We start from the raw sequence: 16,424 nt of genomic DNA on the forward strand, positions 1-16,424 counted from the left end.
ATAATCCCAGCATTTTAGGAGGCTGAGGTGGGAGAACAGCTTGAACCCAGGAGTTTAAGACTAGCCTGAGCAACACAGGGAGACTCCAACTCTAAAAACAGATAGATGATAGATAGATAGATAGATAGATAGATAGATAGATGGATAGATAGCCATGGTAGTATATAGCTCGGGTCCCAGCTACTTGGATGGCAGGAGCCCAGGAGTTTGCGGCTACAGTGAGCTATGATCACACTATTGCACTCCAGCCTGGACCCAGATCATGATCCTGTGATCTCATCCATCCTCTCCTTGTGCAGGTGGTGACATTGAGGTCCAGTGATGAAAGATCCTGCCCAAGGTAGGAAGATCCTATCATCTTGATAGGAAGGGGCTGAACCAGGATATACATTCTCTTGCAAGTCTCCAAACTGGGTGATGTTTGCATACTAGGTGGCTGTTGGCCTTTCTGTGAGTCTTGTCATCATGTCTTCAAGGCTCCGGAAAAGGTGTTCTCAAATTCACATAATATTCATTTTTAGAACTTATGGTCTGGTAAGTATGGTGACAGAAAATAGGTGAAAGAAGATAAATACTCTTAAAAAAATTTTTTTTTTAACTTTTTCTTTTTTTGAGACAGAGTTTCCTTCTTGTTGCCCAGGCTGGAGTGCAATAGCACAATCTTGGCTCACTGCAATCTACGCCTCCTGAGTTCAAGCGATTTTCCTGCCCCAGCCTCCCAAGTTTATAGGTGCCTGCCACCACACCCGGCTAATTTATTTTTATTTTTTTTTTATTTTTATTTTTTAGTAGAAACAGGGTTTCACCATGTTGGCCAGGCTGGTCTCCTGACCTCAGGTGATCCACCCGCCTCTACCTCCCAAAGTGCTAGGATTACAGGTGTGCGCCACCACGCCCGGCCAGGAAGATAAATATTCTTACCTTGCATGACAAGAGTGCTAGTTTCCTAGTTTTATTTTTCACAACAACAAAAATAATCAGTAAATCACCGCACATGTTCTAACATCCCACTGTGTTCAGAATCATCTGGAGTTTTGTTTGTTGGTTCAGTTGACTTTTCATAATGCAGAGTCCTGAGGCCCACTCTCAAATACTATGACTCGATAGGGATGGGAAAAGTAATGATTTTTCATTCCCAACAGGTTGTAGGAATCAGCAGCCTGTATGCAAACCATGAACTCCACGGATGATACTTAAGTGCAACAAGTGCTGGTCATGGAGCAGATGTGAAACTATTGGTAAGAAAGGGCAGGGAAGCAGAGATAGAAAGAGGTGAGGGAGGAGGGAGGAAAACAGGAAGAGAAGGAAAAAGATGGGGAGCAAGCGAGAGACAGGTGAGGAGGGAAGGAAGAAAGGGGAAGGAGAGGGAAGAGAGAGGGCACAGGAAGAGAAAGGGGGAGGCAATAGACGCAGTGGAAGGGAGAGGAGGGAAATGAAGGGGAAGAAGAAAGAGAAAAGAGAGGGAGACAGGCAGGGGAGACGCGGAAGAAGGAAGGGAGAAACCAAAGTGGAAACTTTCTCAGTCTTGCATTTACCAAAATATTAAAACACACACATTCCATAGGTCAGTGGTAAAATCAACAATAGCTTTGCTTTTGTTGGTGTGTTTTTCAACTTTAGGCCAGCAATTCTGTAACAAAGACCCTAAGGGGAAATACAAGAAGTTTAGGAGTAGTTTTCTCGGTTCTGGCAAATATAACCATTTGCCTATGTATTACCGAATATAAAGGCTAAAAGAATAACTTTAAAAAAGTGATAAGCAACATGAGGAGTGAAAAATGAGCACTCATTTGGCACCCACTGTATGCCACATCCTTCCTTCCCAATCTCACCTTTCCTGGTCCTTCTCCAGGGCTTCCTGCTCAGCCTCCAGGCTGGCCTGGAGCCCTGACTGCTCTCTGCTGCCGCTGTTCAGAGTGGCAAGTTTCTGCCTCTGCTCTTCAATCTCCATGCCCAGGGTAGAGCGCCTCTGCAGGGCAGAATGTCTCCTCTCCAGCCTGGCCACAGCCCGCTCCAGTGCTTCTCTCTGCTGCTTCTCTCTGGACTCCAGAATCTCCTTTTCCTTTTTCCTCACTTTTTCCTCCTGACGCGCAATGTTGGCAGTGAATTCAAAGGTGGCTTGGAGCTTTTGCAGCTGGCTTGCATTGGCTTGATACTGTGCAAGCTGTTCTTCTTTTTCTTCCATTTCCTTTTCTACTTGATAAAGAGTATTGTCCAAGCTGAGAGGGGCTCCATCAAGAATTTCAAATGCTCTCTGCTTTTCTTCCAGCAGAGTTGGCAAGTGATTCTGCAGGAGGTACTGTAGCTGGCGTTCCTTATATTGCAGCCTGCACTCCACTGGCTTCATTCTCTCGAAATCTTGGGCCACTTGGGTGACATCTGTGACACTCTCATCATGTTTTCCCAACAATCTAGATTCTTTGTCCTGTTCACATTTTAAACAGTCTAGGATCTCCTGTTCTTCTCGGATTTCTTTTTTGAGGAGGTCTTTCTGCTGAAGCAGGTCCCTCTCCAAGTTCATCAGCTTGACAAGCTGCCTTCTCTTGAATTCGGAGAAACGCAGTTGAGCCTCTTCTAACTCCTCACCATCTTCATCCCCTCCAGCACGTGCCTCCTTCACCCGCAGGAGGGATTCCCTAATACCTTCCAGATCCTTCTTCTCCTCTTCCACCCACTGCACCTCCCCGCACCACAGGAGCTGGATCATCTCCTGTTTCTCTCGGAGCTGCTCTTCCAGATGGGCCACGAGCATCACCTGCTCCTTCTCCTGCTCCTCCAGTCTCTTTTTTTCCAGTTCAAGCTTGGCACACTGTTCATCTTTTTCCCTTTGGAGCCGGTCCAGTTCTTGAAATATCTGAAACTTCTCGGCCTTCTCAGTGTTGTTGAGTTCTTTGAGTCGTTGGAGCTCTTCTTGGAAGCGGAGAAAGCTCTCTTCTTCTTGTCTCTTCTTCTGCAGCTCGATTTCCTGCTGTTCCCTCAGCCTTTCCTCTTCAAACTTTTCCTTCTCGGCGAGTAAATCCTTTAGCTTGTTCTCGATGTGGAAGCTGCGGCGTTTGAGGCTCTCCTCCTGCTTGCGAATCTGGAGCTGCACGATTTCTGTCTCCTTGCGCTGGGTCTCCACCTCCTGCTGCATCCGCTCCAGTTCGGCCTTGTCTGATTTCTGCTTTTCCTCCATTTCTTCTATGAGTTTCCTGAAATGCAAAGCACCGACTGGTCATTATCTAATCATTGTTCAAAGGTTGCTCTAACTTTACTGAAATGTTGTGAAAATGCACATACAACTAGGTCAAAGCCTCCATTAACATAAAAAAAAGAAGAGCAACTGTTTTCCTTTAAATTTTCAGCAGCATCCTGTTTAATATTTTTTATTTTTTAACTATCCAACATATCATCTGCCTATTCTCCTGAAGTGGCTTCTGATATCCTTTCTTTGTAGAGCCTATAATCATAATGTGTTATGCATGATATAATTTTAAAAGGCCCCTGAGCTCAAAGAGAAAGAACCATGCCCAATTTAAATTAAATGTGAATAAGTTTATTCAGCCCAATGACTAAAGCTCAATGGAAGTTCCGTTACAAGACAACATTAAATAAAAATGCTTATGCTGTCCTCATCTCACTGGGGTCAAATATCAAAGTCATGGTAATTGACAGTTCATTGTTCCAGCTAAAAAACTACATACTATTTAGTGTTTAATCACTAGTTTGGTACAAATGGTGAGCACCAAATGGTCCAAAATGTCAGTTTACTAGTGCATAACACTGAAAGTAACTGGAGCCTCCATTAGCATAAACAAATGCATAATTTTGCGGGGGCTGGTAGTGACATCTTGTGTTTTCTCTTGGAGGACGAATGATCTCCACTGGGTCCTGCACCGAAGTTTAGAGGTGGGAGGACCTCCAGAGCAAGAGCACAGAGTTAGAATACACATACACGGCCTCCGCCTCCTGACCCACCAAACGTCCATCTTGGATGATGCTGGAAACTAAGCCAATTTACTTGTGACATTTAAACTCCAGGTCCTAAAAATAAACATTTACTTTGCAGACTTCCTATAGCCTTAGTTTCTATTCTAATTGTCATCTTTTGTCTATGTCTTGGCTGGTTAATACAACAGGAAAAACAGAAAGGGAGAAAATACAGTTTTATCAGGTAGAGAATTATTTCAGAACATATAAAGAACTCTCCAAATCCACTAAACAGCCATTTCTCCCCCAACCCTGCCCTCCCCTACACAGAAGAAAAGTGAGCAAAGAATAAGAAGCAAATTATGCATGGGGAAATGCAAATGGCCAAACAATATCAGAAAAGATGTATTAAAAGCAGGGAGGTATAAGGAAGGGAAATTGTCATTCTTTAGGCTTTTTAAAAACTCAGGGGATATTGCTAAGAGAAGATCTACTTTTGATTAAATTTAAATGAATACATTTTGGTGTATTAAATTTAATTGGTATGTTAAATTTGCCTACTGACTCTATTCCCCATTTCTCATAAATATTTGAAGACTAACTGTTTAAAAAAAATTTAAACTTGAAGAAAAACCAACTATTCTCAAAAAAAAAAAAAAAAAAAAGACCTGGGGTCATTAGACATGTAAATAACAGACACAGAGCAAGAGGGAAGTATTGAAAGAGACATACATGAAATCAGTACAGGATATTAACACAGGAATCCAGACTACAGGAGTGTTGAAACTTGAACCCCATATGACTTACCTTTTACTTTCTAATTTTTCAAGCTCTTCACGCTGCTGCCTCTCAAATTCAAGTCTAATAAAATCAAATGAAAATGAGTCACTTTTCTAAAGAGCTTTTCTCTCTCTCTCTCTGTATACAGTCATATATTAAAAAGAGCATCAGTTTTTCAAATATTACTTTTAATGACCATGAATTAGCAAGTTTAAAATGCATTCTTTGCTCTAGGACTATGATTAGGAATTAGACATACTTTTGGGAGCTTGAACTTAAGCTGAAAAGAATGAGTTTTACTTGAAGGAAAACAAACAAAAACTGTATTGAAAAAGCAGAGTTAAAAAAGGCTTCTAAATGATAAGCATGTCTATTCCATGCAGCTTAGCACTGATTAGTACATAAAAAAGGAGAATCTCTACCTTAGACAGATGGGTCCTTTTACAGAGAAAAGACTGCCAGGGAGGTAGAAAGAGAGAGAGAGCACAGACATCCATTAAGGCAAACATTTAATAGGAAGGAATATCAGGAGAAAAGTAGTAAGGTACTTAATTGTCAACAGCCATGCACAAATAGAAATATCTTTTTATAAATATCACATTTCCCAATAATTTCATGAAACAAATACTCCAAAACATTAGCTCTGTTTCATACTTCTCACACTTCTACACGCTACTCATGATAATCATAGTAATGATGGCAACTGAGTACCAATAGTAATTATAAACAGTAGTCAAACTAGTACTTTTGCTAATTTATAGATAGTTTTACTACATGTAGGTTCATGAAGGTCCTGGTGTAATTAATAGTTATGCACTATAGGAGTTACCGGGGGTTCTGAGATTGTGAATAGATTTACCATAGTGGTTGTAGAATAAAGGGATTTAGGTCACTGGGAATTTTAAAACTCACTAAAACAATAACACAAGCTGATTTCTTATCAAATATTTATTTAATTATTGCAAAGTTTCACTATTCTTATTAAGCAGCATAAGGTGTATTTATTTATTTATTTATTTATTTTCAGGGTTGGGATTGGGGTTGGGTCAGACACTGCCAGCTCTCCCCAACCCTGAACTATAATTCTTAAGCTTATACATTTTTCTGCTGTGATAGAGGGCAGATACAGCTAAAAAGCTTGCTACAGAAAAAGTCACCATAAATCTTCTTCCTTGAATAATGCAAAAATCCAGATTGGAAACAATTTTTTAGTCATGAGCTAATAAACACTTCAAATTTCCCTTTCCAATTTAATAATGTGGGGTAATATTGAGAATAAGATGTCCAGTGGCCTTCATTTTTGGGGTTTTTGAGACAGGGTCTTGCTTTGATGTCCAGGTTGGAGTGCAGTGGTGTGATCATGGCTCATTGCAGCCTGGACCTCCCGAGCTCAGGCAATCTTCCTGTCTCAGCCTCCTGGGCAGCTGGGACCACGGTATGGTGGCTTTTGTAGACAGAACTGAGTATGTCTTACATGATAAGTGTTGTGCGGTGTGATTTACACATAATCTCCCTCTGTCCACCCAGCAAATTCTGAAGGCAGAAAACAATATCTCCATTTTACAGATGAGGAATCCAAAAGTTTGGGTATGTTGAACACCTTCTCCAGGGTCACCGTGGTAATATATGGTGAAGCCAGGATGTGAACTTATGGCAGCCTGCTTCTAAAATACCGCCTATTGACTCAATTTATAAGCAATGTTCAAATTTGTGATATAAAATTAAAGTATCAAATCTTTCATTGAAACTTGTTAGATAACAATATGTTTATTCTACCTGACAAATGAAAATAATCTGTACCTTCTGCATGAGAAATCAGCCATATAAATATAAATGAAAAGCATTTGCCAGTCATGAAGGCCAGCCCATATGCAATTACATTAAGTAGGTTTAGGACTTCATTAAAACTAAAATGTGATCATTCCTTTTTATTTAACAATAAATAGAACCTTAGGAAGGATCCCAAGTTGGTATCTTCATACTTCAATACAGTTCAGTCTTTCTAGAGATATTCAGAGTCAAAAGGAATCACTGGATAAAATACTTTTTAAAACCTGACAATTTCCCTAATAGAATTATCTTTACTCTTTCTTTTCTGTGAACAAGAGCTCGGTGCACACATCAGGAGACCTGGCTTTGAGACTGCCACGTGTGCATAGCCAAAAGTGCTACACTGAGCACTGGGCATTCAGATGGAAACCCAGCATCTGAGGATTGTTTATACACACAGGTTCTGTGTTTGACAGTCGCCCTGCACTCCCTCACTTGTTCTTCCAGACTTGGGAAGCGTATTTCTCATGCCTATTTAACAAAGCGGGAAACTGAGGCTTAGAGTATGTAAGCAGCAGAGGCAGGACTTGAATCCAAGTTTGGTCACAAAATCTGTGCTGCCAACCACTGCAATTGTTGCTAGTGAGCTGCATGGTCTCAAGGAGGTAATTAGCTCTGAGTTTTAATCTCTAATGTGATATTTTCACTGAGCACCTACTTTTTAAACATTGAGCACAGTGTCAGGTACTGTGCTAGGTAAAAGGCTACAATAGTCTGTAAAAGAGATGTGGTCCCTGTCCCACCAGGCTCCCTGTCTGTAAGCGCTGTCAGTGTGTCACACATGAGCTGCGCATAGGGTACTGACCCCAGAATTTGGTAGTATCTAGCATCAAGGCAAACTTCCTGACGAAACGTGCATCTAATCTGGGCCATTCTTTCTCTTGCATGATATAGAAACTCAAGGAAAGCTAATAAAACCAGATTTTCACTTGCTACAGGAAAGGCAGCAAGCCATGAAGCTCAAGAGGACAACGGAAGCCAGACAGTGAAGAGCCCTGGATGTTATGTTAATGACTCTGGACTTGACCCTAAAGGAGGTGGCAGAAAGTGTCTTGGGCCAGGGCTGTTGAAGGACACATATTCCTGGTGTCCTGCAGAGAACAGATGGGTGGGGGAGCGATAAGGGAAGGCAGAGACAAGTTAGTGGCAGCCACTTAAGTAGGAGATGACAGAGCAGGACCCAGGACAACTGCTTGCCTTGATCCTAGGTACTGCCAAATTCTGGGCTCAGAACCCCATGCTCATGCGTGACACACACAATAACTGTCACTTACAGACCAGAAGCCCAATGGGGACGGGACCACATCTCTCTTACCGACTGTTGCAGCCTCCTGTCTAGCACAGTACCTAACACTGTGCTCAATGTTTAAAAAGTAGGTGCTCATTTAAAACATCACATTAGAGATTAAAACTCAGAATTTATTATCCTGGTGAGATTATAAAGAAGTGAAGATCTCTCCCAATACTCAGCAGATCGAGCTGACAAAACGTGGCAACTGGGGGCATTTTGGTGGGGGTGGAAAGAGAAAGAAAAAGGCAAAGATGACTCTCACGTTTCTGTCCAACTCCTACAGGGGTTGGGAAGGCAAAACGTAACTGCAAAAAGACTGAGCCCAGGCAGGTGTGAATACAAATTCTAGTGTCCTGAGACCATGAACAAGCTATTTAACCTTGGATGCTTCATTTCCGTAGAGGCTGAATAAAGTAACAGGCCCCACCTCAAAGGGCTGTAGCCAAGATCAAGGGAGATGCAACATGTGAGATGCCTGCCTGGCAGCTGCGCACTTCGGGGGCTGAGCGTTGACTCGCATTGCCATGGTTTACCGAGATGAGGAGAGCATTGCAGAAGGAGGGGCTGAGGAGTGGCAGCTGTAGCAGTGCTGGTGCTCAAGGTGGCAGAGGTTGACACTCATCGAAGCTAATGACCATGGGGACTCACTCTATACCTGGCACTGCTCTAGGCACTTTGAACTTAATTCTCACAATGGCCCTGTAAGATCACTGTTCCCATTTTATACATGAGAAATGGCAACGTCACTAGCAACTGGTAGAATCAGGTTTGATTTCAGAGCCCACTTTTTAAATCTCTTCTCTGTCTTGCTTTCAAGCTAAGTGCATTTTCACACATATAGAATCCAGTGTTTACACAGGGTCATCCAACTGAGATGTCCAGCAGGCAGCAGGATACATGCAACGAGCTGGTACACAGGCCCTTATCAAGGCTGAAGATATGGACTTGGCCTTCACCGGCATGTAGACAGGAGCTGAAGCCCTAAGAATGCGGTGAGGTTACCCAGAACACATGTGCAGAAGAAAATAAAGGAGCTTAGTGCAAAGTCAGAAAGACCACAGACTTCACAGTGATTGGCAGAGATAAATGGCCCTCTAATGAGGCTGGGAGTGAGCAGAGAAAATCAGGAAAGGGCAGGCAGGAGAGGGAAGAGGGTGTCTGGAGAAAGAGGAAGAGATCAGTAGCACAGAATAATCCCGGAATTCCAAGGAAAATGCAGAGGCCAAGGAGCACCCAATGATCTTCACAATGTGGAGGTTCATCTTGGAGAGACCTTTGCTGGGCTGGGGCTGGACTGCAAAGGTCTGAGGAGTGAGTGAGAGGAAACTGGAGACAGTGAATGTAAACATAGCAGAGCGCTTACTTGGTAAGTTTAGCTGTAAAGGGGAGGTGGTGGTTTTAGGATGAGTGCTCATTTTAACAGATAAATAGACTTGTGCCTATTTAAATCCTTGTATGAACAAGCAGGAGACAGAGAGATTGAGTGAAAAAATGGGAAGATGCTGGGAATATCGGATGGACAGAGAGTTCTCTGAGCAGGCAGGAAAGGAAAGGGTAGCACCATGGCTGACAGCAAGGGTCCAGCCCAGACCAAATCCTGGCTCCTGTATGACCATGGGACAATCTCTCAACCTTCCTATGCCTCAGTTACCTCATCTGAACACAGATTCAAAAATAATCCTAGTCCTCAGTGGGTGAGAGGATGCAGGTCCAGCCTAGACCAAATCCTGGCTCCTACATGACCATGGGACAATCTCTCAACCTTCCTACACCTCAGTTGAACACAGACTCAAAAATAATCCTAGTCCTCAGTGGGTGAGAGGATCCAATGAGAGTACTCACAACCACTATTAACTTAGTTAATAAGTACCAGCTATTAATCCTATAGGATCCATAGCACAGGTAGGGGAAGTTAGTCTGAAAAAGGCAAAAGTGGAGTTCTTTCATTGAGACAGGAAGGAAGGAGAAAGGATGAATGCAAAGTAGACATGGGATTTAAAGGTTTGCTCTCTTAGGTCTCCTGTGTTCTACATGGAGGAAGGAACAAGCTCCTCTGCCTAATGATGCCTCTTCCTAAGAGCGAGGAGAAATAATGGTGGGGTTAGAAGTAAAAGAATCTGGAAGATTATTTATAATAATGAAGGGGTCAGTGGGCAAGAGAACTGATGGAGGAAATGAGCAGAAAGGGCTGGCTAAGCATCATTCAAGCTTACAGACCATTAATTTACGGGGGCGTCGATCTCTGTGTTGATGTGGTTTTCTTGGTTGCACCGAGCTCAGATGTCTAGAATAGGCTTAGGGCAGGGAGACAGTTCAGTGGTTCTAGAATCAATGGGACTCAGGTAAGTGGAAGAACAGAAGGATCATATGATGATTTGGAAAACAGATGGCTCAAGTGCTGAAGATGAGGGACTTAATTGGAAAGGGAAGTAAGAAAAGGCTTACAGGAAAAGTAAGAAATCAAAGAAAGTCTCCAAGCTGAAGAAGGGAGTGCTATTTAAGTAACTAGATTGCAGGATGAGTTCATTTCACAGAATCACCCAAGATAACATCACAACTTAGAATGATGAAAGACTTAGAAGGAAATGTCTGGAAGGGGAGGAGAAGGCAACAGTATGGTCAGCAAGGAGTGCAAAAGGCAAAAAGTGGGACAGGCAGATGTCCCAAGTGAGGCTGAGAAGTGCTCCGGTGGGCAGAGGAGGGATGGTCTGGGAGCAGCTTGGAGGAGGATCTAAGAGTCTCTGGGTTGGTGAAATCACAGGTCCTCCTCAGGGGAAGCCTTCACTTTAGAGTGTTTCATCAGGATGGAGAAGGGGAAGTATTTGCATTAAGGGAAGTTGTCAAGATCAGGCGCTTGAGGCCGCTGCTCTCGCCCCTGAAGGTAGCACTGTGAAGTACCGAGTCAGAAATCAGAGAGAGATTCCCATTTTAAATTTAAATCTTAATGAAGACTTGTGACTTCCTTTCTGCGACCAGTCTCTAAATAGGTAGAAACTTTGGTTGTTCACTTCTGAAAGCAAAAAGCCTTTGGTGAATGATGAAAACTGTTTCCTCAAAAATAACATTTAAAAAACAAACAAAATATCCTATAAAGATGTTCAGTCTTAAATCACAAACAGTGTGAGGAGAGAGGCATTCCAAAGTTCGAGACTGTTTTTAGATAAGCACTGGCATGAGCTGCTGCTCGTGCTGGATCATTTCTGTTAAATGTTACATATTTACTAATCATACTGTAAAACGCACCTATTTCCATAATCAATGATAATTATTTGGGACAGTAAACCTCAGTAGATTGTAAAATACAAATGTGTGACATTATCAAGGAGAGAACATCAAGAATAATTGTATTTGAAGGTGGCTTCATTTTAAATATTTGTAATTCATTATTTTCCTTTACTGGAATTATCATGGCCCCATATTCTAATTTCCCAAATGTTATAATTAAAAGGAAACCACAAAGGATGTAATTTTTGCAGGTGTTTTTAGAATTTTAAAATGACACTTGGAAGTATACTTACTGTGTTAAGTCAACAAAAAAGCACAGCATACAACCTATTTTTTTTTAAATCAGAAATAGACTTGTTTTATATTAAAAGAGATCTACCATTTTTAGGTATAACTGAACATACTGCAATTAATATTCCTGTGACGGGTGAGAATTTCTCAGCTTATACCACAAGGAGGAAGGGAGGAAGGAGAGAGGAGAGAGAAGTGAGGAAGATTTAAATGAACTGAAAGCATAAATACCTGCATCCTTGTGTGTCTTCATGGTGATTCGTGTTGTGCCTATGATGTCATTTCACTTTCTAAACAGTATGACTACCCAGGTCAATGCTGGGGCAGGCAGTTGTAGTGCAGATAGACAGGGAGGGTAATGGAAGCTGAGTCCAGCCCACAACATGCATGGAAGGAATACCTCCTGGCAACAGAGGCGGTCTCCCTACAGGACAGCCATACTGGTAAAGTCCCTGGCATCGATATTACTCTGTTATCTCAGTGGGCATATGCTCAGACAAGGAAAAACTTCTTTGTCAATGTGTATGCCTAGCTTTTTCCTAAGTGGCTTTTAGGTTACTGTCAAGTACAGAAATGACTTCGTGGGCCTGCGACCCATGCAGCTGCTCAGGCCCCATACTTGATGCTTGCTGTGGCCATCTTGAAATTCTTAATGATGTTAGAACAAGAGGCCCAACTTTCAATATGTACTGAACCCTGCAAATTATGTAGCTAGTTCTGATCAAGCATATGTCATCTTTGAAAAAAACTCCTGGCCTTTGGCCTGGAATGCTTGGTGGTATTCCTCAGTCCAGACCTGGTAAGGAACTAGAAAAGGACTAGACTCAGTGCACTGCGTTTCACTTCTCCCTGATGCTTCACTAGGGTTTGGGTTCTCATTATAGAGGGTTCTTCAATAGTTTACACAAAAATGACTGACCTTTTCACCACACTACCATTACCTAGGAAACTTCAGCCATCTCAAGCACCTCACAACTGAGCAAATCCCATGGAGACTAGTGGATCTTTGGGACCAAAGAGAAAGTTTGAATTTGGGTACGGAGGTTTGTGCTCATCCTATCCAGTCTTCTTCCTAACCCTGAGAACCCTAAGATTCCAGATGTTTCTTGAAGGCTAAGCAGAAAGCAGTTATTTCACCCAGGGCAGGCTCTGGGAAACTGATGAAAGGAAGAACCCAGCCAGCCATCGGGTTTCCGACTCTTCATACAAAGGCGCTGAAGTCTTTCCTATGTGAATCAGCTCTCAGGTAAACTTTCATTGGAAACCTAGGAATAGCTGTTTTGTAGAGACAAATGTAATTTCTACACTACTCACCGCCCCTCACACTTTTTTCAAATCATTGTCAGGGTATTCCACAGTAGACAGACTTACATAAAATTACAATTCAAGGGGTGTGTGTCAAGATGGGGGTAGGAGACAAGAAGTCTCACAATGCAATTTAATCTAGCAGGTTGTGAAATTAAACCCTCTTAAGTAAACGTCAGAGTTTATAACTTAAAAATTCAAAGCATTCTGGGAATGGTTTTCTAATAAATTTCCAAATCCCTGGTCTAGAAGGTACTCGCTAAAGACTTTCTAAGGAGCCAGTCTTAAGCTTTTTGCATTGCAAATGGAAAGTGCCCTAAGAAACAAGGATTGCTTTTTAAAAAAATAACAAAATTTGATATCATAAGCATTTTCACTAAGTGGTATAACTTGCTCTGAAATGAAAGCTGGAACCACAGATGTGAAAACCAGAGGCTTTCCTAATCAAGCCAGAGGATCATAGGCAGTCTGAACTGGATAGGGACCTGAGATAGATCATATACTGAACTGGTACACACCCCACCTCCCCTGCCCCTCCATTCTACCTTACAGGCCAGGAGAATGAGGCCTGCAGAGTGTGAGAAAGAGGGCCCGAGTGACTTCCTTTAAGACTCAGGACTCAAGCCCACCTCTTCCAACTCCTCATCCATTCTTCTACCCCGCCTGGAATTCTGTTTCACCTTCTCAACCAAACCGTGGTAATTTTTATCCTAGAAGGAGCCTCCCAAAAGTTAAAAAAGATCCGTCATTACAAAACATACTTCTCTTCATTGGACAAACCAGGAGAATGCACCACGTAATTTTCTTGCCACTTCCTTCAACCATGCATTCTACACATACAACAAAACTTGCCCGGGCACCTGCTGTGAACAGCCAGGACCCTGAGTAGAATAAAGAATGGACAGCCTGCCTCTAGGTACTCTTAAGTGAGTGAAACAGAGTGAAGGAAAACATGCTCATATATTGACCATACAGAATGTAATGAGCCCAGTGGGAAAGAGCATGTTTTCAATAGGAGATGGGGTGGAAGGACAGCATTTATAGGGATGAGAGGAGGCCTTGTAGAGGAGGTATTGTCTGAGCTTGGCCTTGAAAAATGGATAGAATTGTAATGAGCAATCCATTGTTGTGGGCGGGGAAAAATCCAGTGGAAGAAAAATAGGAGAAGGAAGACAAATGAGAGGTATACAGGGGAAGCTGTACAGAGCCTCGGTTGGCTGTTGCTCTGATTAAATAAAGGGAAGTGATGAGAAATAAAACCAGGAAGTTAGACTGCAAGCAGAATATTAAAGGTCCAGATGACACACTCTTGGGGGCACCTCCCTTGGCAAGCTTCTCTTCCGCCTCCCCTGCCCACAAGTCCTCCATCACAGTATGGAGCAGGACGTTCAGGAGCTGGTGGTTCACTCACCCATTAATTCACCTGGTCAACATGCCATGCATTGCCCTAGGCACTTTGGGCTCAGCCAAAGAAATCAAGTCTCTGCCCTCATAAACCTCTATGCCAGTGTGGGGTTGAGCTAACTAATAAATAATGAGTATGCCGTGGGATAAGTACTGTGAAAAAGCATAAAGCTGGGGAGAGGAAGGACTAGAGGAGGACATTGAGGAGAGAGCTGCAGGAAGGAAGGGAGTGGCCATGAAGATGCATCTGGTGCCAACATGACGGAGGAGCCAGGCCACTGGCCGAGGGACGACACGTGCAGGACAGCGGAAGCACAGCAGCACCACATGGCGCCAGCAGGAGAAACCAAGGGAGGACGGCTACAGGAGAAGAATCACAGCACAAGAGGGAACCAGGGTCGACACCACCCAGGGCCTTACAGGTCACAGAGGGCAGAGGCTGTCTCCCTCTCCGCCGGGGTTTTCAGAAGACTTTCTTTATTTTTATCTGGAGGGTTTTCTGTAAGGCACAGAGTAGGTTTCAACCAGTGATTGCTATGGGTAGTGTTTTGAAGTCAGTGGCATGAGCTTCACAGCCAGAAACACAATGACGAGGAGTCACAGACCACCTGGGTGAGGAGATGGTGTCAGCCAATGTCCATCTCTTCGCCACAAGAAATAACTTTTAATACCCTGCACACTCTCATGTTTATTATGTTTAGACTAATTCACTGCAGGAAATTTAGAAAACACAGGTAAGTGTCCCACACCATGACTTCCCTGTTTTGGTCCCAGCCCTCAGTCTTTCCAGCCAGGGAGATGCACTCACAGAGAAGGGCCTACCACAAAGTCTATTTTTTAATCATTTCCTCGTAATACACACTTTGGACAAATCACCAAATCATTAACTATTATTCTATAGCAGAGTTTAATATCATGGAATCCTATAACATAGATGCACCGTGATTTATGTACACAATTTCATATTGTTGGAAATGTACATGGGAAATGATTCCGAAAAACCACTTTGGTGAGGTCTATACTGGGTGCCCCAAGAAGAGGCTAGTTTAAGGAAAGAAATGCTGTGCATATTTGTGAGTAGTGGGAAGAGAGAGAACAGAGAAGGGAAACTTGAAGACGCAAAAAAGACTTGTAAAGGCCACCTCAGTTCCTCTGCCATGATGATACACCGTTGAAGTGAAGAGCTTTGCAAGTCCACCTGACACATTTGTATGCCCCTGAGATTGTACACGTGAAAGGAAACATGCTAACACGCCTAACCAGGCAATGCTGAGAATGTGTACCCCTGTATCCCAGACCACGGCTCTCTGTTGCTGTGCATTTTCTTTTCTAGGTCTCCAACCCAGTGGTAGATTCCTTCCTTTCCTTATTTCTCTCCCTGACATTTTCCTCTTCATTCCTCCCCATGTTGCTTTAATTTAAGCAGCAGCTGTCATCTAAGGAAGAATTCTGAGTACGGATTGAGCTGACAAAATAACAAAGTAGACCAAGATTTATATAAGAGAATTAATTGAAATGGCATCAACAGTTAACATGGAACAAAAAGGAAACAGTTGCGAGTGTCCTTAATGATTAGTTAAAAGTTAAATCAATTATGACATAAACATAAAATGAAGAATCATATTCAATGGCATGAGAAAAAGCACACAATAAAATGTTTTTAAAAAGTAGAGACTGTATATCTAGCACAATCTGAATTTTGTTTTTCTTGAATACTCTATAAAATGCATAATTAACAATATTTGATGTACACTTCAATATAGGTACTTTAAAATAAAGGCAAATATTACAAACATAAACCAATCATTATTTCTTGGTGAAAAGATTATGAATACTTGTGATTACTTTATTCATTTCTGAATGTGTTGCTTTCTATAATAAGCCTTTCTCTTCATAATGAGAGTAACTACCTGTTTAAAAAAATGTTTTTTAATCTACGCTGATTATAGCAACTGTTTTACCTCTGCTTTGCTTCTATCAACCTCTGGTTCATTTCAATTTCTTTCCAACAATGATGACAATTAACCTTAGGTCATGAGATATGGGAGTTGCTGCTGGTGACTAAACATATGGTGTCAACCACTTGGAAGCCAGCCACACCAGGTTAAGAGTCATGGTCTGTGCTAAAAGAAGGGTGTGGAAGTCCTTTGTCTGGAAACAGTTCACACATACACACGTTCAGTCAAGAATTAAGTCAGAACACAGTACTGAGAAAACCAGACCCTTACCACTAAATACAGAAACCAAGAGTAGACAGTAGTACCAACAGATATCATCACCAACCATTTAAAGGGCTAACAAGAAGACAGGGAACACTATGAGTAAGTAGCCCAGGAGGTAAAAGTTGGACTGGGTTTGATAAATCCTCTTTGAGAAAGTGACATTTAAA

General features: G+C 42.3%; 1 protein-coding gene across 15 annotated transcripts in view; it reads right to left on the minus strand.

The window, feature by feature from the left end:
* The window catches only part of KIF16B (kinesin family member 16B), a 302,210-nt gene that overhangs the window by 109,039 nt on the left and 176,747 nt on the right, over positions 1 to 16,424 (minus strand). For 11 of the 15 annotated variants that reach the window (XR_004259830.1, XR_004259831.1, XM_032248035.1 and 8 more), the window contains 3 exons: positions 5,112 to 5,144; positions 4,717 to 4,770; positions 1,833 to 3,191 (listed from right to left, as the gene is read on the minus strand). Coding sequence is in view for 13 of the 15 variants with exons in the window: in XM_032248035.1 (XP_032103926.1) it covers positions 1,833 to 3,191; positions 4,717 to 4,770; positions 5,112 to 5,144 (1,446 nt within the window). In the remaining 2 variants the exon portion in view is untranslated. The remainder of the gene's footprint in view (positions 1 to 1,832; positions 3,192 to 4,716; positions 4,771 to 5,111; positions 5,145 to 16,424) is intronic. The other 4 variants (XM_032248037.1, XM_032248034.1, XM_032248026.1 and 1 more) reach the window with 1 other exon arrangement.

Source organism: Sapajus apella, unplaced genomic scaffold, assembly GCF_009761245.1.
Source record: "Sapajus apella isolate SASKATOON/1434 unplaced genomic scaffold, GSC_monkey_1.0 scaffold65, whole genome shotgun sequence".
In the NCBI taxonomy this organism is placed as follows: Eukaryota; Metazoa; Chordata; class Mammalia; order Primates; family Cebidae; genus Sapajus; species Sapajus apella.